Source organism: Salmo salar, chromosome 20, assembly GCF_965601325.2.
Source record: "Salmo salar chromosome 20, fSalSal1, whole genome shotgun sequence".
In the NCBI taxonomy this organism is placed as follows: domain Eukaryota; kingdom Metazoa; phylum Chordata; class Actinopteri; order Salmoniformes; family Salmonidae; genus Salmo; species Salmo salar.
The window spans coordinates 61,142,526-61,163,121 of NC_138310.1; the positions used below are offsets into that span (position 1 = coordinate 61,142,526).

General features: G+C 47.0%; 1 protein-coding gene across 5 annotated transcripts in view; it reads right to left on the reverse strand.

Moving 5' to 3' along the window:
* LOC106581027 (BCAS3 microtubule associated cell migration factor) overlaps window positions 1-20,596 on the reverse strand; it is a 339,535-nt gene that overhangs the window by 132,749 nt on the left and 186,190 nt on the right. The window contains exon 25 of one of the 5 annotated variants that reach the window (XM_045703735.2): window positions 5,763-7,490. The exons of the other annotated variants lie outside the window; for them this stretch is intronic. Coding sequence (XP_045559691.1) covers window positions 7,480-7,490 — 11 coding nt within the window. The 3' untranslated portion in view covers window positions 5,763-7,479. Of the gene's footprint in view, window positions 1-5,762; window positions 7,491-20,596 lie in introns of those variants that run through there. 5 annotated transcript variants of the gene reach the window in all.

A 20,596-nucleotide genomic window follows, 5' to 3' on the forward strand; every position in this document is an offset into this window, starting at 1 on the left:
GAAAAATAAAACACTAATATATCTTGATTAGATAAGTATTCAAACCCCAATACATGTTGAATCACCTTTGGCAGTGATTACAGCTATGAGTCTTTTTGGGTAAGTTTCTCATAGCTTTGCATACCTGTACTGTACAATATTTGCTCAGTATTCTTTTTTTATTATTCTTCAAGCTCTGTCAAGTTGGTTGTTGATCATTGTGAGACAGCCATTTTCAAGTCTTGCCATAGATTTTCAAGCAGATTTAAGAAAAAATGAACTAAGCCACCCAGGACATTCAATGTCATCTTGGTAAGCAACTGCAGTATATATTTGGCCTTATGTTCTAGGTTATTGTCCTGCTGAAAGATACATTTATCTCCCAGTGTCTGTTGGAAAGCAGACAGAACCAGGTTTTCCTCTAGGATTTGGCCTGTGCGTAGCTCTATTACGTTACTTTTTATCCTAAATAACTCCCTAGTTCTTGCCGATGACAAGAATACCCATAACATGATGCAGCCACCACCATGCTTGAAAATATGAAGAGTGGTACTCAGTGATGTGTTTGCCGCAAACATAATACTTTGTATTCAGGACACAAAGTTAATTTCATTTTTTGCAGTATTACTTTAGTGCAGTGGTTCCCAAACGTTTTATAGTCCTGTACCGTGGATATGGCTGGGACAATGCTGAGGGAAAAGGCCCAAAAAACTATATAGACAATTCCTTCTTCAAACAACAGTTTCACGACGCATCAGTGACATGGCAGGAGATGTTTTTAAACAATTACTGCTTCGCATCCAAGCCAGTGAATTCTATGCGTTACAGCTGGATGACATGGCGGGCCTGGCACAGCTCCTGGTATGTTTATGGGGGGTCAATTAAGGAAGACATCCTCTTCTGCAAACCACCGGAAACCAGGACAACCGGAGAGTATATTTTTAAAGTACTGGACAGCTTTGTAACATCAAATGGACTTTAGTGGTCAAGATGTGTTTGTATCTGTACTGATGGCGCAAATGCCATGACAGGTAGACCTAGTGGAGTGGTAACATGCATGCAAGCAGTTAATCCCAACGCCACTTGGGTACACTGCAGCATCCACCGAGAGGCTCTTGCTGCCAAGGGAATGCCTGACAGCTTGAAAGACGTTTTGGACACTACAGTGAAAATGGTTAAAGCAAGGCTCCTGAACTCACATGTATTTTCTGCACTATGCAATGATATGGGCAGCGACCATTTAAGGCTTTCACAACACACAGAAGTACGCTGGTTATCAAGGGGCAAAGTATTGACACGTTTTTTTTTTTTTAATTGAGAGACGAGCTTAAAGTTTTCTTTACTGATCATATTTTCACTTGTCTGACCGCTTGCATGATGACGAGTTTCTCACACGATTGCCCTATCTGGGTGATGTTTTTTCCTCGCCTGAATGATCCGAATCTAGGATTACAGGGACTCTCCGCAACTATATTCAATGTGCGGGCCAAAATTGAGGCTGATTAAGAAGTTGGAGCTCTTCTCTGTCTGCATTAACAAGGACAACACACAGGTCTTTCCATCATTGTATGATTTTTTGTGTGCAAATGAACTCAAGCTTACGGACAATGTCAAATGTTATATAGCGAAGCACCTGAGTGAGTTGGGTGCGCAACTACGCAGGTACTTTCCCAAAACAGATGACACAAACAACTGGATTCGTTATCCCTTTCATGCCCTGCCTCCAGTCTCACTTACCGATATCTGAACAAGACAGCCTCATCGAAATTGCAACAAGCTGTTCTGTGAAAATTGAATTTAAATCAGAAGCCACTGACATATTTCTTGACTGGGCTGAGCTCAAGAGTATCCTGCCTTGGCAAATCGCGCTGTTAAGACAATGATGCCCTTTGCAACCACCTACCTATGCGAGAGTGGATTCTCGGCCCTCACTAGCATGAAAACTAAGTAAAGGCACAGACTGTGTGTGGAAAATTATTTAAGACTGAGACTCTCTCCAATACAACAACACTGCAGAGTTATGTGCATCCTTTCAAGCACACCCTTCTCATTAATATTTGGTGAGTTATTCACATTTTCAGATGAACAAATAAAGTTTTTCTTTATGTAACATGGCTAAATAAAGAGCAAAATTATTGATTATTATTATATTATTATTTGTGCCCTGGGCCTATAAGAACTCTTTGTCACTTCCCACGAGCCGGCTTGTGACAAAAACTCACACTCATTCTTATGTTTAATAAATGTTTCATATAGTGTGTGTGTGGCAGGCTTACAATGATGGCAAAAAACAACATTTGAGAGTGTGCTGACCCCGGTGCTAGATGGGGTATGCAGCTGGAGGTTGAATGTTTGAAGGGGTACGGGACTATAAAAAGTTTGGGAACCACTGACCATCAATATGCCAGCAGCATACCACCCTGCATCCCACTGCTGGCTTGCTTCTGAAGCTAAGCAGGGTTGGTCCTGGTCAGTTTCTGGATGGGAGACCAGATGCTGCTGGAAGTGGTGTTGGAGGGCCAGTAGAAGGCACTCTTTCCTCTGGTCTAAAAATCTCCCAATGCCCCAGGGCTGTGATTGGGGACATTGCCCTGTGTAGGGTGCCTTCTTTCGGATGGGACGTTAAACGGATGTCCTGACTCTCTGAGGTCATTAAAGATCCCATTGCACTTATCGTAAGAGTAGGGGTGTTAACCCTGGTGTCCTGGCTAAATTCCCAATCTGGCCCTCATACCATCACGGCCACCTAATCATCCCCAGGTTACAATTGGCTCATTCATCCCCTGAAACTATTCCCCAGGTTGTTGCTGTAAATGAGAATGTGTTCTCAGTCAACTTACCTGGTAAAATAGCTTTAAGGGCTGTTAGCATGGTAGCTAGCCAAACATAACAACAAAGAGAGACAGGAGGAGTAAGACACACCTTGACTACCTTCTTAGTGAAACTTTTAGATGACCTGAAATACCTGTGTAAAGGGGCTGGCCAGGCACCGGGTGTTGATGAAAAATGGATCAGGCATGGTTAGCGTGGAGGTGGGTGGTGGTGCCAGTGCAGGGAGGGATGGAGGGGGGCAGCATGTTTGTGCTGCTGCATTATGTATGAAGGCCTGACTGTTGGATTATTCACAAGGCCAGAGACTCCTCAGGTGAGGGCGACGCAGCCCACAGCCAAACAGGCCTGTTCTTTCACAGTGTGTGAGTGTGAACAGACTTTTTCACAGCTGGCTGGTGGACACTCATACACACACCTTCTTTACCACCAGATTGTAGTAGGCACATGCAAGGTGTATATCCATAGAGAACGGTACGAAGCATAGCTACATACACATGCACCCTCTTGGTGCTTTGTGCTGTCGACACTTTCCCTCTCCCAACCTCCCGTTGCCTCCCGTTTCACCCCTGTGTCCGACAGAGAGAGAAACACAGCTCGTTTCCCTGCTCTGCCTGGTAATTACACAGTAATACTTCATTATGGCAGGGCTGTAATTTGGGACCAGACTCTTCAAAGCAGCTACAACCTCCTTGCGGGCGGCCACGGATACTTTAAGTCCACCCAACGGTCGTTCTGTTTGGACTGCTATTGTTTTTGGCTTACCGGAACCTTCCAAAATACACATGGAATGGCAATCACTGCGTATTTCTGCGTTATAATTGTGGTGCTGATTACAAAGTATAGGATAAATGGCTGAAATTGGGCCGGCTGGAGAGCCAAAGAGAACATACAGTAGAACTAACAGTGAACAGGAGAGAGACTTCTAGTCAGACACTGTGGAGGAGATGAAACTACTACTGCGGTTGCCAGTTGTTGACCTGGAGTGTGTTCAGGAGGATCAAACATTCAGAGGTGTTGCAAAAAACACTTTGAAGATCAATGAGTTGCATTCAAGGATCAATGTTCGGGATGTTATGGTATTGGCAGATACCCCCAGGGCAGGTGTGAGGGTGAGTGGAGTGTGAGGGGTACAGTGTGTATAACGTGTGTGTTACGTGTCTACAGTATAGAGCGAGAGACGGGGCTATGTGGAGTGGAAGTGTGCGCGGGACGTGGTCTGTGTGTGGACAGATGGAGAGACAGACAGAGAGGACGACCTATGGACTAGGGACTCACTGGGCACAACAGAATCACATGCTGCTCGTTTGGGTTGGTGGTTGGAGACATTCAGTATCCAGATCAGGAGGCACGGTTCACACTCAGACTTAGCTGTGTTCACTTCCTCAGGCGTAGCCATTTGGTTTTTACCCAAACACGAAACAGCTTTATTCATTTGTTAGGGCAATAGTTTATTAGTAGAATGCAGTAAAGGGTAGTAGTGTGGAGATACAGACGGTGTGTCTATCTATAATCATACACAACAGAGATGTACATAAAAGTCCAATGTGTAGCCTACACACCGATGGACTACAATGTCTACATAGGCTGGCTGTGTAGCGGTAAGAGCCTACAACAGGGTGTACAGTACTAACCGTAGGATAGGACCTGTGAGTACAGAGATAATTATAGTTTAAACAAAGCCCTGCCACCTCCCCTTCCTCCCTCAGTATAAATAATTCAACACACACATCACACACTCTGCTCCTGGCTCTCCTTGTTGTATTCATTATACACACATGGTCCACACACACACACACACACACACACACACACACACACACACACACACACACACACACACACACACACACACACACACACACACACACACACACACACACACACACACACACACACACACACACACACACACACACACACAGAGAGAGAGAGCCAGGGGGCTACATCATGCAAGGATGTCTTCCTCTCGTCCACAATACACGCACCCTGCATGCAGTGGTATAAAGTACTTAAGTAAAAATACTTGAAAGTACTACTTAAGTCGTTTTTTGTGGGTAACTGTACTTTACTATTCATATTTGACAACTTCTACTTTTACTTCACTACAATCCTGAAGAAAATAATGTACTTTTTACTCCATACATCTTCCCTGACACCCAAAAGTACTCATTGCATTTTGAATGCTTAGCAGGAAAGGAAAATTGTCCAATTCACACCCTTTTTTTTGTTGCCCTTTTTCCGGAAGCCAGCCGCACCAATGTGTCGGAAGAAACACCTGGCGACCTGGTCAGTGTGCACTGCGCTCGGCCCGCTACAAGAGTCACTAGTGCGGGATGAGACAAGGACATCCCTGCCGGCCAAACCCTCCCTAACCCGGACGACGCTGGACCAATTGTGCGTCACCCCATGGACCTCCCGGTCGCGGCCGGCTGCGACAGAGCCTGGACTCGAACCCAGAGTCTCTGGTGGCACAGCTAGCACTGCTATGCCTTAGACCACTGCGCCACCCGGGAGGCCCCAATTCACACACTTATCAAGGGAACATCCTGGGTCATCCCTATACTGCCTCTGATCTGGAGGACTCACTCAACACACAAGCTTAGTTTGTAAATTATGTCTGAGTGTTGGAGTGCGCCCCTGACTATCCATAAATTTGCTTAATATAAGAAATTAGAAATGATTTATACTTTTACTTTTGATACTTAAGTATATTTTAACAATTACGGGTATTTTTTATACTTAAGTATATTTAAAACCAAATAGTTTTAGACTTATACTCAAGTAGCATTTTACTGGGTGAATTATACTTTTACTTGAGTCATTTTCAATTAAGGTATGTTAAATTTTACTCAAGTATGACAATTGACTACTTTTTCCACCACTGACTGCATGCACACGCACACACACGCATTCATCTATAGGTGTGGGCCACAAAAGTGACAAACACAGACTTCTCCTTATGCTTAGACTTTAATGTCTCTACAGACACTCAACATTAGATCAACACTGACCATGTCCATATATTATACAGTCCATCAATGTCCATATAGTGTTATAATGTCATCACGTAATGTAAACAATGCAACAATGTTACTGTACAGCAATTTTAACATTAACGTGCATACAGCACAGGACAGCATGGAAACAGACGTTACAAATATCACGGCTATGGAAGAATATCCCAAATAGATTTGAACGTTGTCGGCGACAGTCAAAACAAAGCACTCCTGGTCTGGGTGTGAGAGGGACTTAGATAGCATATCTCTCTACCATTAACACATTAACAACAGGACAGGAGTGATGGAGGTATACATCTGGCTGTACACTGACAGTACAGAACATTAGGAACACCTGCTCTTTCCATGACATAGACTGACCAGGTGAATCCAGGTGAAAGCTATGATCCCTTATTGATGTCACTTGTTAAATCCAAATCAAATCAGTGTAGATGAAGGGGATTTTTAAGCCTCGAGACAATTGAGACATGGATTGTGTATGTGTGCCATTCAGAGGGTGAATGGGCAAGGCAAAAGATTGAAGTGCCTTTATGGTAGTAGGTGCCAGACGCACCGGTTTGAGTGGGTTAAGAACTGCAACGTTGCTGGGTTTTTCCACACACAACTGTTTTCCGTGTGTATCAAGAATTGTCTACTACCACCCAAAGGACATCCAGCCAACTTTGCACAACTGTGGGAAGCATTGGCGTGAACATGGGCCCTGTGGAATGCTTTCGACACCTTGCACAGTCCATGCCCTGATAAATTGAGGCTGTTCTGAGGGCAAAAGGGGGTGCAACTCAATATTATGAAGGTGTTCCTAATGTTTTGTACACTCAGTGTAGTGTTGGAGAGAGAAGGGGGGTATATTTTGACAGAGGGAGGAGAGTGCTACTCTCATACATAGGTCATCTCCACATAGCCCTGACCTTCATGTGCACTACTAACCGCCTTTGTCAAAAAGAAAAGAAAAACACATGTTCTGCTCATAAGCCATACTATATTATGTGCCTTGTTCCCAGCCCCTAAAGGCAAACGCTGTTCAGTGTTCACTGTGCCTACCCATATCTAGCAATACAACACATCCAGAACACAATGAGAGAGGCAGCCGGGGCCACTTTCACTCTCACAGTTTCTCTCAGTATACAGCTGCAGGCTGGTAGTACACTGACACTGCACTGACCTGTCGGCCATTTTGGGGTCAATCTCAGCTGACATGGAGTCGACTGTGTCTATAGGCTCCTGAACACAACTTTGGACTGCTGCAACCAGTGTGCTTTTTTACAGTGGGGTTCGCAGGGTCTCTTCTAGTGGTCCTACCCTTATGGCAGACAGACAGACAGACAGACAGACAGACAGACAGACAGACAGACAGACAGACAGACAGACAGACAGACAGACAGACAGACAGACAGACAGACAGACAGACAGACAGACAGACAGACAGACAGACGTCCTCTGTACTCTATGGAACCACCCAGCGCTGGCCCGTGGTCCTCTCCTCCATCTCTCCTATCGCCATTCCTCTTCACTCTCTCACAGTGATGGCAAATCAATAAAGGAAGTGGAGGGAGGAGATGGTGGAATGGAAATGCATGCTTTAGAATATAAAAGGAGAGCAAAATAAATCAAAATGACAAATAAATATAAATACGGGCAGAGCGGGCCTCCTTTAGGATATACCTGCAGAAAACAAAACACAAACAAAAACAATTGTGTTTTAAATTTCTTCTCCTTTGTTGTTTTTTTTAAGCAGCATGCAAATCCATTCCATCATTTTACTGAGCTATTGTTTTGGCGGGGGCGGTGTCAAACTGAGTGACGGGTACATGCAGCCTATCAGAAGCCTAGTAGATAGAGTCTGGACACGCCTCTTTAGTGTATCCAAGGCCAGGCACACCTTTCACTGTTTCCAAGCCAAGTGAAAAAGAAAAGTGATTTCTTTCAGTTCTTCTAAATGACCCATTCGGCTGACGATGATGCCTTCTGAATAAGAGAGGCAAGGCACCGAGGAGACAGGACAGCAACCTGTACCAGCTCAGCTCAGAACCAGGAATAATAGACACTGTACCATAGACTCAAACTACACACACAAAGGACGCACAAATACACCGTTTTAGGATGTAAAAAATACACAGGCTCTGACTGGCATCAGGGTAACTGTTGTACTTAAGCAATAAGACCCGAGGGGGTGTGGTATATGGCCAATATACCACGGCTAAAGGTTGTTCTTATGCACAAACCAACGTGGTTAGAGCCCTGAATGCTGCATGGTATACCACGGGTATGCCAAAACATTTATTTTTACTGCTCTAATTACGTTGGTAACCAGTTTATAATAGCAATAAGGCACCTCAGAGGTTTGTAGCATATGGTCAATATACCACAGCTAAGGGCTGAATCCAGGTACTCCGCATTGCTTCGTGCTTAAGAAAAGCCCTTGGCCGTGGTATATTGGCCATATACCACACCCCCTCTGGCGTTATTGCTTAAATATATAATGTCATAGCAGTGACGACTCGAAACTCAAATGCAAATTGGGAAAACCTTTAGTACAGTATTCATGTGTTTGTGTTTATGTTTATGTGTTGGAGTGGAGTGGATACACACTCATGTGTTTATGTGTTGGAGTGGAGTGGATACACACTCATGTGTTTATGTGTTGGAGTGGAGTGGATACACACTCATGTGTTTATGTGTTGGAGTGGAGTGGATACACACTCATGTGTTTATGTGTTGGAGTGGAGTGGATACACACTCATGTGTTTATGTGTTGGAGTGGAGTGGATACACACTCATGTGTTTATGTGTTGGAGTGGAGTGGATACACACTCATGTGTGACTGGTTGTGTCGCTGAGTAACGCAAAAGTGTGTGTGTGTGTTGCAAGTAGTGGTCTGTGCTGCCTGTCTGTCAGTGGTCTAATTGTGAGCAGGTCCTGTGTGTGTGTGTGTGTGCGTGTTTGTGTGTGTGTGTGTTTGTCTGTGTGTGTGCGCGTGTGCCTTCTGTCTGTGTGTGTGCGTACGTGCCTTCTGTCTGTGTGTGCGTACGTGCCTTCTGTCTGTGTGTGTGCGTACGTGCCTTCTGTCTGTGTGTGTGCGTACGTGCCGTCTGTGTGGTGTGCGTACGTGCCGTCTGTCTGTGTGTGTGCGTACGTGCCGTCTGTCTGTCTGTCTGTCTGTGTGTGTGCGTACGTGCCGCCTGTCTGTCTGTCTGTCTGTCTGTCTGTCTGTCTGTCTGTCTGTCTGTCTGTCTGTCTGTGCGTATGTGCCGTCTGTCTGTCTGTCTGTCTGTCTGTGTGTGTGCGTACGTGCCGTCTGTCTGTCTGTCTGTGTGTGTGCGTACGTGCCGTCTGTCTGTCTGTCTGTACGTGCCGTCTGTCTGTCTGTCTGTACATGCCGTCTGTCTGTCTGTCTGTACATGCCGTCTGTCTGTCTGTCTGTCTGTCTGTCTGTCTCGTCTGTCTGTCTGTGCCGTCTGTCTGTCTGTGCCGTCTGTCTGTCTGTGCCGTCTGTCTGTCTGTGCCGTCTGTCTGTCTGTGCCGTCTGTCTGTCTGTGCCGTCTGTCTGTCTGTGCCGTCTGTCTGTCTGTGCCGTCTGTCTGTCTGTGCCGTCTGTCTGTACGTGCCGTCTGTCTGTACGTGCCGTCTGTCTGTACGTGCCGTCTGTCTGTACGTGCCGTCTGTCTGTACGTGCCGTCTGTCTGTCTGTCTGTACGTGCCGTCTGTCTGTCTGTCTGTACGTGCCGTCTGTCTGTCTGTCTGTCTGTCTGTCTGTCTGTCTGTCTGTCTGTGCCGTCTGTCTGTCTGTCTGTACGTGCCGTCTGTCTGTCTGTGCCGTCTGTCTGTCTGTCTGTGCCGTCTGTCTGTCTGTCTGTGCCGTCTGTCTGTCTGTCTGTACGTGCCGTCTGTCTGTCTGTCTGTCTGTCTGTCTGTCTGTGCCGTCTGTCTGTCTGTGCCGTCTGTCTGTCTGTGCCGTCTGTCTGTCTGTGCCGTCTGTCTGTCTGTGCCGTCTGTCTGTCTGTGCCGTCTGTCTGTCTGTGCCGTCTGTCTGTCTGTGCCGTCTGTCTGTCTGTGCCGTCTGTCTGTCTGTGCCGTCTGTCTGTACGTGCCGTCTGTCTGTACGTGCCGTCTGTCTGTCTGTCTGTACGTGCCGTCTGTCTGTCTGTCTGTACATGCCGTCTGTCTGTCTGTGCCGTCTGTCTGTGCCGTCTGTCTGTCTGTCTGTACGTGCCGTCTGTCTGTCTGTCTGTCTGTACGTGCCGTCTGTCTGTCTGTCTGTCTGTACGTGCCGTCTGTCTGTCTGTCTGTCTGTACGTGCCGTCTGTCTGTCTGTCTGTCTGTACGTGCCGTCTGTCTGTCTGTCTGTACGTGCCGTCTGTCTGTCTGTCTGTACGTGCCGTCTGTCTGTCTGTCTGTACGTGCCGTCTGTCTGTCTGTCTGTACGTGCCGTCTGTCTGTCTGTCTGTACGTGCCGTCTGTCTGTCTGTCTGTCTGTCTGTCTGTCTGTACGTGCCGTCTGTCTGTCTGTCTGTCTGTCTGTCTGTACGTGCCGTCTGTCTGTACGTGCCGTCTGTCTGTCTGTCTGTACGTGCCGTCTGTCTGTCTGTCTGTACGTGCCGTCTGTCTGTCTGTCTGTCTGTACGTGCCGTCTGTCTGTCTGTACGTGCCGTCTGTCTGTCTGTACGTGCCGTCTGTCTGTCTGTACGTGCCGTCTGTCTGTCTGTACGTGCCGTCTGTCTGTCTGTACGTGCCGTCTGTCTGTCTGTACGTGCCGTCTGTCTGTCTGTACGTGCCGTCTGTCTGTCTGTCTGTCTGTACGTGCCGTCTGTCTGTACGTGCCGTCTGTCTGTCTGTCTGTCTGTCTGTCTGTCTGTCTGTCTGTCTGTCTGTCTGTCTGTCTGTACGTGCCGTCTGTCTGTCTGTCTGTCTGTCTGTCTGTCTGCGGACGTCTGTCTGTCTGTCTGTCTGCGTACGTGGCGTCTGTCTGTCTGTCTGTGTGTCTGTGTGTCTGTGTGTGTGTGTGTGTGTGTGTACAGGCCTGTATGGATAATGAGTGCAGTGTGCAGCAGAGCTCTTATTTGCCCATCTTAACTCAATTAAAATGAAATGAGGGAGCAGCAGCTCTGACCCCTACGTGAACTACTGCTCTGCTCCCATCTCTCCCCTCCTCAGATGAGTCTGGCAAGCCAACGCAGCCCCCACATGCCCCCCACATACCCCCCACATACCCCCCACATGCACCGCCTGAGTGTGAGAAAGAGAAGTGGTGGGTATGGCATGTCTAGCTGATCTTTAAACACATGAATGGTCACACACCGACACACATCAACACTAAGTCAGAGTTGGGATCAGTTCCGTTTAAATCCCAGTCAATTCAGGACATACATTGAAATTCCAATTCCAATTCTCTTCAATTCTTTTCAATTAGGAATATTTGAAAAGTGGAATTAGAAATGGAATTTGGTTTACTTTCTGAATTGACTGGAATTGAAATGGAATTGATCACAACCCTGCTAAATCTCCCTCACATCATCAGCTATGCAAAGACCAGTGCTTCACCGAGTGCTTTGCTTTTGTTAGCTTAAAGTTCAACGTTGCTTCTGCTCTCTCTGTCCTTCTCACACTACCAGCTGGCAGTCACACAGCAGTCCAGTGTGTCTGTGTCTGGGTTGAGCGCCATTCCGATAACACTGAGGAAGAGAGGAAGAAAGGGGGGATACACAGGAAGAGGGTCGGCAGTAATGTGCATTGACAATTAAGAGAGGAAGACGACGTGTGTGTGTAAGAGAGAAAGCCCAGATTATAAAGAACCCGTGTTTAACATGCACCGGCATGTCACAGGAAAAGGGAAAGTTGAGCTTGGGTAACCGCAGGAAACTAAACTAAAAGTGTGTGGTGCGTGTTAGTTATGTGTGGGGCCCAGTCCTGTAGCGATACTAAGTACATTTTTGGCCCCAAAAACATTGGACTAGGCAAGGAGAAATGCTTCAAATCAGTATGAAAGTGATGGAGAATTGTAGAAGCACAACAAAGTATACTAAGTATAGTATAATATTTGGCCTCCATAGAGACTGCAGCGTTTCTAGTGACATGAAGACCAGACACCTGGTCAGTCCGCTCCGTTCTACACAGACAAACAGAGAGAGAAACCAGGCAGCTGTACTTCAACAAAACAACCACAACCAATCCCTTGACCAGGACCATCACACCACTTGTGTTTAAGGAGGTGACAAACAGCATCACCCATCCACCCCACAATAAAAATGCTAAATATGTCTGTCTGTCAGTCTGTCTGTCTGTCTGTCTGTCTGTCTGTCTGTCTGTCTGTCTGTCTGTCTGTCTGTCTGTCTGTCTGTCTGTCTGTCTGTCTGTCTGTCTGTCTGTCTGTCTGTCTGTCTGTCTGTCTGTCTGTCTGTCTGTCTGTCTGTCTGTCTGTCTGTCTGTCTGTCAGTCTGTCAGTCTGTCAGTCTGTCAGTCTGTCAGTCTGTCAGTCTCTGTCTGTTCTCTCTCTGTCGATCTGCGTCTCCCTTTGTCGATCTGCGTCTCTCTTTGTCGATCTGCGTCTCTCTTTGTCTGCGGTCTGTCAGTCTGTCAGTCTCTGTCTGTCAGTCTCTGTCTGTCAGTCTCTGTCTGTCAGTCTCTGTCTGTCAGTCTCTGTCTGTCAGTCTCTGTCTGTCAGTCTCTGTCTGTCAGTCTCTGTCTCTCTGTCTCTGTCTCTCTGTCTCTGTCTCTCTGTCTGTCTATATCCCTGTCTGTATGTGTGTCTGTCTGTCTGTCTGTCTGTCTTTGTCAGTGTCTCTCTGTCTGTCCTCTCTCTGTCGATCTGTGTCTCTGTCAGTCTGCGTTTGTCTGTGTGTCTGTCTGTCTGCGTCTGTCTGTCTGCGTCTGTCTGTCTGTGTCTCTGTCTGTGTCTCTGTCTGTGTCTCTGTCTGTGTCTCTGTCTGTGTCTCTGTCTGTGTCTCTGTCTGTGTCTCTGTCTGTGTCTAAAAACAAAAGTATGATGGCTTCTCAACCATCTTTTCAGAATGCAAAAGCTGATTGCTGCAGAAAATGTTCTGCTAGTTTGTGGAAACAGATTTCTTAAAGAGCGGGGGCATTTATTTTCATAACAGGTACACAGACAACAACAACACACAGCCTGACCACCATTCCTCATTCACCGTGCTCCAGATAGAAGGACAGAACCTGCTGCTCTCTAATAGAATCATGAGCGGGAGCGGAGCGGGTAGAGACTACGGACCACAAGTGAGAGGAATGCGATAGAGACTATATTAGCACAGTACAGTGGTGCGATGGACACTACATTACCGACGCTCACTAGGCTCATGTTTATGGAGGATAGAGGAGGGAGCTGTAAGAACCATTAGTGTCAATATGCTCATGTCCCCTCCAGAACGTCAGGCTGGCCCAGTGGCCGTTACTGCTCCAGGTCTGGTGAACACTAGAATACCATTAACAGATAACATACTAAGAGCCTTGAATAACATTCAGTGACTTAAACAGAGTCAGTGTTTATCTGCGTCTCAAATGGCACCAATTCCCTACATAGTGCATTATTTCTGACCAGGGCCCTAAGGGCATAGGGGGCCATTTCAGATGCAGGCAGTGTATGGGTGTTAGTGTTCAAAAGTTCAGCGCCTTGCTGCATGCTAATGGTCCCAGCTTTAAAGGCTAGGGGAGTGAGGGAGCTAGCAATGGTGAGGCTAGCATTGAAGCTATAGTCATGGGACTAACAGTGGGATAGCATTAAACCAACATGGGTTGAAAACTGACCTTTCGTGTTGGGCTGGACAAAAAGCCTGCACACCCAGTAGCTATCCAGAACTGGAGTTGGACTCTATCCGGTCACATCTCTCTCCTCCCTTTCCCGACCCCAGTTCTATAGTTCCGTGACACATTTCTACTTTCAGTCTCTCTGCTGTCATTGGGTGATCCCTGTGGTGACACCTCTGGAATCTACAGTAAATGAACCACCTTTGTCTCACCCTGCCTCATTTACCACTGGGAAATAGAGCAGAGACACTGACATGTCAATGGCAGGGTGTGTGTGGTGTGTGTGTGTGTGTGTGTGTGTGTGTGTGTTCCCAGATTTAATAACCAACAGAAAGATCAGTAATTGGGTGATGACTGATCAGTGAAACTGTCACGATCTCACACTGATGTAAACTGACAAAAATAAGGTGCTTTCAGCAGCAATGTCAGCAGTGTCTGGCCCTGTGATGTGAGTTAAATACTCAAACTCTTTTAATTGCATCTTTACTGTGCCTCTTGTACTATGTTTTCCAGCCATATTGGTTCTCTCTCTATCATAACTATATATACAAAAGTATGTGGACACCCCTTCAAATTAGTGGATTCGGCTATTTCAGCCACACCCATTGCTGATAGGTGTATAAAATCGAGCACACAGCCATGCAATCTCCATAGACAAACATTGGCAGTAGAATGGCCTTACTGAAGAGCTCAGTGACTTTCAACGTGGCACTGTCATAGGATGCCACCTTTCCAACAAGTCAGTTGGTCAAATTTCTGCCCTGCCCAAGCTGCCCCGGTCAGCTGTAAATGCTGTTACTGTGAAGTCGAAATGTCTAGGAGTAACAACAGCTCGGCCGTGAAGTGGTAGGCCACACAAGCTCACAGAATTGGACCGTTGAGTGCTGAAGCGCGTAAAAATCATCTGTCCTCGGTTGTAACACTCACTACCGGGTTCCAAACTCCCTATGGAAGCAACGTCAGCACAATAATTGTTTGTGGGGAACTTCATGGGTTTCCATGGTCGAGCAGCCGCACACAAGCCTAAGATCACCATGCACAATGCCAAGCGTTGGCTGGAGTGATGTAAAGCTTGACTCCATTGAACTCTGGATCAGTGGAAACGCGTTCTCTGGAGTGATGAATCATGCTTCACCATCTGGTAGTCCGACGGACGAATCTGGGTTTGGCAGATGCCAGGTGAACGCGATCTGCCCCAATGCATAGTGCCAACTGTAAAGTTTGGTGGAGGAGGAATAATGGTCTGGGGCTGTTTTTCATGGTTTGGGCTATTCGCCTCTGTGCTTCCATCTTTGTGGCAATAGTTTGGGGAAGGCCCTTTCCTGTTTCAGCATGACAATGCCCCCGTGCACAAAGCGAGGTCCATACAGAAATGGTTTGTCGAGATCGGTGTGGAAGAACTTGACTGGCCTGCACAGAGCCCTGACGTCAACCCCATCGAACATCTTTGGGATGAATTCGAACGCCCACTGCGAATCAGGCCTTATCGCCCAACATCAGTGCCCGACCTCACTAATACTCGTGGCAGAATGGAAGCAAGTCCCCCCAGCAATGTTCCAACATCTAGTGGAAAGCCTTCCCAGAAGAGTGAAGGCTGCTACAGTAGCAAATGACAATGATTTTGGAATGAGATGTTCAACGAGCAGGTGTTCACATACACTACATGGCCAAAAGTATCTCTAATACAGCCAGCTTACACTACTATTATACCGTGTAGTAAGACTCTTGCCCCAGCCTAGCTCCCTTGGCCATGGCCAGATGCTCTGAGCTTGCCCCACTGCTCGGGGCCATGTTAGCCTTGCATGACAGCCAGCCCTAAACACACAGCCGGACAGATGGGTGAAGAGGTGGGCCGCGTCATGTGTGAAGTGAAAGGAGTGAGGGGAATGTGTGTCTTGCTTTTGAATAAGTCAAGAGGAGAGATGGTTCATGCAAGTGGGTGTGTGTGTGTGTACCTTTCTTAGCTGCTTATGAGGGTGAGCCTCTTGGCAGAATTTAATGAACCAAGAACGACCTTGATCAGCAGCAGAGAACAGAGAACATAGGGCACCCCCCTTCTCCATCCATCCCTCCCTTTTTCTCCCCCCTCCTCCTCTTGCCAGCCTCACATTCATCAAGTGTGTGTTTTTGATCTCCCAGCCACATCACACATGTGCCCTCCAATCAGCCTCCACCGCCTCGAGGGCTTTCACTGGCTGCACAGCTCAGTGCGCGCACGCACGCACGCACGCACGCACGCACGCACGCACGCACGCACGCACGCACACACACACACACACAAGACTTCAGCAGGCACCATTTATCACATTCAGCTTTTGATTAGGTTTGGGCACAGTTCATGCAAAAAGGCCATTACCAGGATAAATGATTTGAAAGGGAGGAAGACAAAGAACGAGAAAGAGGGAAAGAGAGAGAGAGAGAGGGTGAGAGAGAAGGTGAGGGAGAAATAACATTGCCCTTTGCTTTACCCTTTCCTACAGTACATGCTTCCTCAACAACTGCTGCCTAGGGACGTTAAAACTAAAAGGGTTCCCTAACACTTCATAACTCCATGTTAAATGAAACAACTACGACTAGAGTAGCAGAGTGGTGAGGAACGGAAAAAGAGGGCTCTACCGAATCCCCCATCCCATCTCGGCCTCACCTGCCGTCTTTAGACGTCGGCATGGCGACGGGTCATTTGTGGACTTACATTTTGAGAAGTTATTACTCCCTTGTGCCCCGCCCAACAACACTCAGGTTACCAAGAGACCAACAGGATTTGAGGATCTTCTCCCAGGCTGCGTCCCAAATGCCACCCTATTCCTTACATAGTGCACTACTTTTCACCAGAGCCCTAGTCAAAAGAAGTTAACTTTGTAGTGAACAGGGTGCCATTTGGGAAGAAACCTCTGTTCTGGATTGCTTCCATCATCTGCTTCACGATGATGAAGTTTTACCCTGCTAAACTAAATGTCTGGCCTGCCGAGGCAAACTTTCACATACACAAACCTTCAACTTGATCGCTCGCTCTCTCGTGCGCAAACCTCTCTCTCTCTCGTGTGTGTGTGTGTGTGTGTGTGTGTGAGAAAAGGCACTTTTTATGTTTGGGTTTTTACAGTGCAAAAACAAAGCGACAGCAAAAAAATGGACGGGAGGTGACCACACACAGACACTCCAAAGACTCTCTTCAGCCTGCCAAATGACAAAACCAGGCCACACCATTTCAATTATGGGGGAGATATTCGATAATAAAAATGCTCACGATGTAGTCTTTACGAGATGAACCCTTCCGCTGAACCCTTCACCAAGAAACAGAACACAGAGACAGACAAACAGAGAGACAGAGAAAGGGAGTGGGAGAGAGAGATAAAGAGACAGAGAGACAAAGAGAGAGACAGAGACAAAGAGAGAGACAGAGACAAAGAGAGAGAGAGAGAGAGAGAGAGAGAGAGAGAGAGAGAGAGAGAGAGAGAGAGAGAGAGAAGAGAGAGAGAGACAGAGAGAGAGAGAGAGAGAGAGAGACAGAGAGAGAGAGAGAGAGAGACAGAGAGAGAGACAGAGAGAGAGAGAGACAGAGAGAGAGAGAGAGAGAGAGAGAGAGAGAGAGAGAGAGAGAGAGAGAGAGAAAGAGAAAAAGTACTTCTTCCTCTCATTTCATGTGGTTACAAAACTTCCAGTAAATGTAATGAGCTAATTGTGGCTTTTTGTAGTGGACTCCTTTTTTGTTGTTGTTCCATGTGTGTTATTCTTTAGAGTCTCTAAAGCATTTCAGTTTGTCATTACTGAGGTTAACAAAAGGCGAGTTGGAAATCCAGGGTATTATTTATGCTAAACGGAGAAAGATGGCGGCTCGCCTTCCATTTACGAATATGATCGCTTTGCTTTGGAGAGAACAATACTGTGTGTAGGTAGTATACTGAAACAGCAACACACACAATATTACACATGCACGCAACCACAAAAGTCCAACAACTAATTCATCATACATTTATGTGCTCATATCATTTAATTATGTAAAATGTTCACTTCAGGATCAGCATGTCGAAAACTCTTTCAGCTTTGACAATGACCCTGGTGTTTCAATAACATTACTCCTAGTGCCAAGCCCACCTGACAGAGCCAGAAACACTTCTCTTTCTTCCTTCCTTTCTTCCTTCCTTTCTTTCTCTCCCTCTCCTCATTTCTATCCCTCACGCAGCGTGCAGGAGCTTCCTTTGTCTGGCACGTGTCATTGAGATTGAGATTTATGAGCGAAAGATTTTTGCAACTGTTAGACAGGCCGTGGAGAACTACTCCCCGGGATAGAGGAGAAAGGGAGGATAGGGGGCAGAACACAGTGTTGACGGATGAGAGGAGGACTATGTTCTATAGTTTTTTGCTTTAGAACCCCCAGGGGGCCATAGAGCAAAACGACCTTCGTACGTAGCAGAGTTCTACTGGTCAACATGAAGAGAACCACAGATTCCCCTGCTTATGCTTTATATGAGCCACCTGTTTAAAATGGACATATAGGGTGTACTTACAGCGCCTACTATATGATGTCTCCATAAATATTACACACAGGTGGTTATAAGCATTGGAACACATGCTATAAGCATTTATAACAGCTCTTTAATATACAACATGAAAGCATAAACACCAAGAGAGCAACTACAATGACAGAGAGAGAGAGAAGAGGAGGATCAGTGGAGGACAGGAATAGCTAGCTGAATGAAAGAGAAGCCGGGGAGGCGCTGGTGCACTGGTGGGGAGCATCGAGGGAGTTGTCTGAGGAGAAACAGTGTCCGTTTGTGGCTGGTGATAATACTTTCCATTCAGCGGGGGCTCGCGACCGCTCGCTGGTGATTCTCCTGATTGCAGGCTGGCGCCCTGCTGGCGAGTCCAGTGCTGCTGAAATTAAATCCACTCTGTTGAGTTATAAATTATAATGCTCTACAAACAACACCCCCACTGGGGACAGGGGAGAGGGAGGAGAGAGGGGGGAGGAGAGAGGGGAGAGGGGAGAGGGGAGAGAGAGGGAGGAGAGAGACAGGGAGGAGAGAGCGAGAGGGAGGAGAGAGAGAGAGAGAGAGAGAGAGAGAGAGAGAGAGAGAGGGGGATGAGAGAGAGGGAGTGTGAATGGGTGACAGAGGGAGTGAGGGAGAAAGAAAAGAAGACTGGGGTGAGAAAAGAGGGAAGAGAGAGGATGAGGGAGAGAGAAACAACAGAAGAGGAAAACAATGAAAGAGGAAAGGAGAGAGAAGGAATGCTGCAACGTCCTCTTGCCTTCACAGATCAGTGGTGCTGCACTCACAGACCATGTGGACAGAGGGACAAGAGAGAAATGCGTGTGTGTGTGTGCATGTGTGTGTCCTAGAGAGAGCAGGGAAGGACAGAGGAAAAGAGATGGTTTGACAGCTTTCAGGGTCTAAATGCACTTGGAGGTAGATGTATTTGGGTCTGTAGAGTTCTAACTTTAGCAGGCTGTAAACTACAGTACTTCATGATCTAGTCACAGCTAGTACTGAACAATGATTTGATAAGTCTGCTCCACATACTCGACACATGTTCAACGCTGTTGCAATAAGACTTCTACAATAACATAGAGATGATACAAAGCTTCCTGTCAAACAGCTTCAATAACCTCCAGCCAGCCGTGAGTGCGTGTTGACCCAGACGAGGGGTTGTTTTAGGATCAACAGAGAGTGTTCCTCCAACACTGTAGGGGTCTCTGTCGCGCTCCGGTGTGCTCTTTGTCCTTCAACACAGCTCCGGTCTGGGGATCCGGGACAGCAGGGCCCACACCAGACCCTTCCATGGGTGAGAGCTCTGACAGATAGGGTGTGCGTCCCAAATGGCACCCTATTCCCTATATCCCCATAGTGCACTACTTTTGACAAGAGCCTATTAAAAATTGTGCAGTATATAGGGAATAGGGTGTCATTTGGGACGTCAGTTTCTCGGCATGGCCGGCCGGTAACACGGGACCAAGCCAGTGGTCACCACCCACACCAACAAGGAGTTGTCAGAATGAGCAGGCTAAATGAGCCATTAGAGATGGAGAAAGAGGAGCAACATGGCCACACAGCTCTGTCCTCTCAGCTAGCCAGGGTATTGGGACTGATGGCTGGAACGTGGGTCTGAGTGTACCAGTTCTCACCTCTAAATGTCAACTGTCAACACACTCAATATGAAACATAGGCTACACACTCCTATGATGCTATACATGTCTCAAACAGCTAGCAGTTTTACACTTCATCAAAATGTTTCTTGCTGATATTTTATGTTGAATCATGCGAGGTCGCAAACACCACAACTTGAAAAGAACCTGGTCAGATTTGAATCTGCCTAAAATGATCAGAGGTAGGAAGCCTGACAAACAGGTAGAGAAACAGACAGATAGGTAGGAAGCCTGACAGACAGACAGGTAGGAAGCCTGACAAACAGGTAGAGAAACAGACAGATAGGGGGGAGGAGTGTGTCTGTGAATGTGTATGTGTGTGTGTGTGTAGGGAGACAACCAGATCAAAGTGCTTTCTCAGCACCAGCCAGACCTGCCAGTGTGTTGTGTCTGTCTGTCTGTGACGGGCTAATGTTTCACCTGGAGAGCAGCAGCCCAAAGAGGAGGTGACATTTAGGGACATCAACCCTGTCACACAGCAGCTGAGCTGACAAACACAGACAGCCAGGGTGGGGGGGAGGGGAAACACAGACGCCACCACTGCAGTCAAACTGTACACAAAGCTTAGATAAAAAGTTACATTTTTTATGTTTTTGTGTTTTTCTAAGTGCCAAGGTTGGTTTTTAAGGGGCTTCCATGCAATGATAGACCAGGCTGAGGAGTGACTGGTCACACAGAGGGGATACTTACAAAGTACAAAACACCGTGAAAATGGCTCCAGATGAAGTTATTTGACAAACCTTCTAAACACTGCTGAAACCTGTCGCCAAGGACTGAGTGGATTATGGTGTCTTCTCTGTAACCATAGAGACAGCTCCGTATCCGAGAGAGGAAAAGCAGTCGTGACGTCATCCCCGCCGTGGGATGGAGAGCT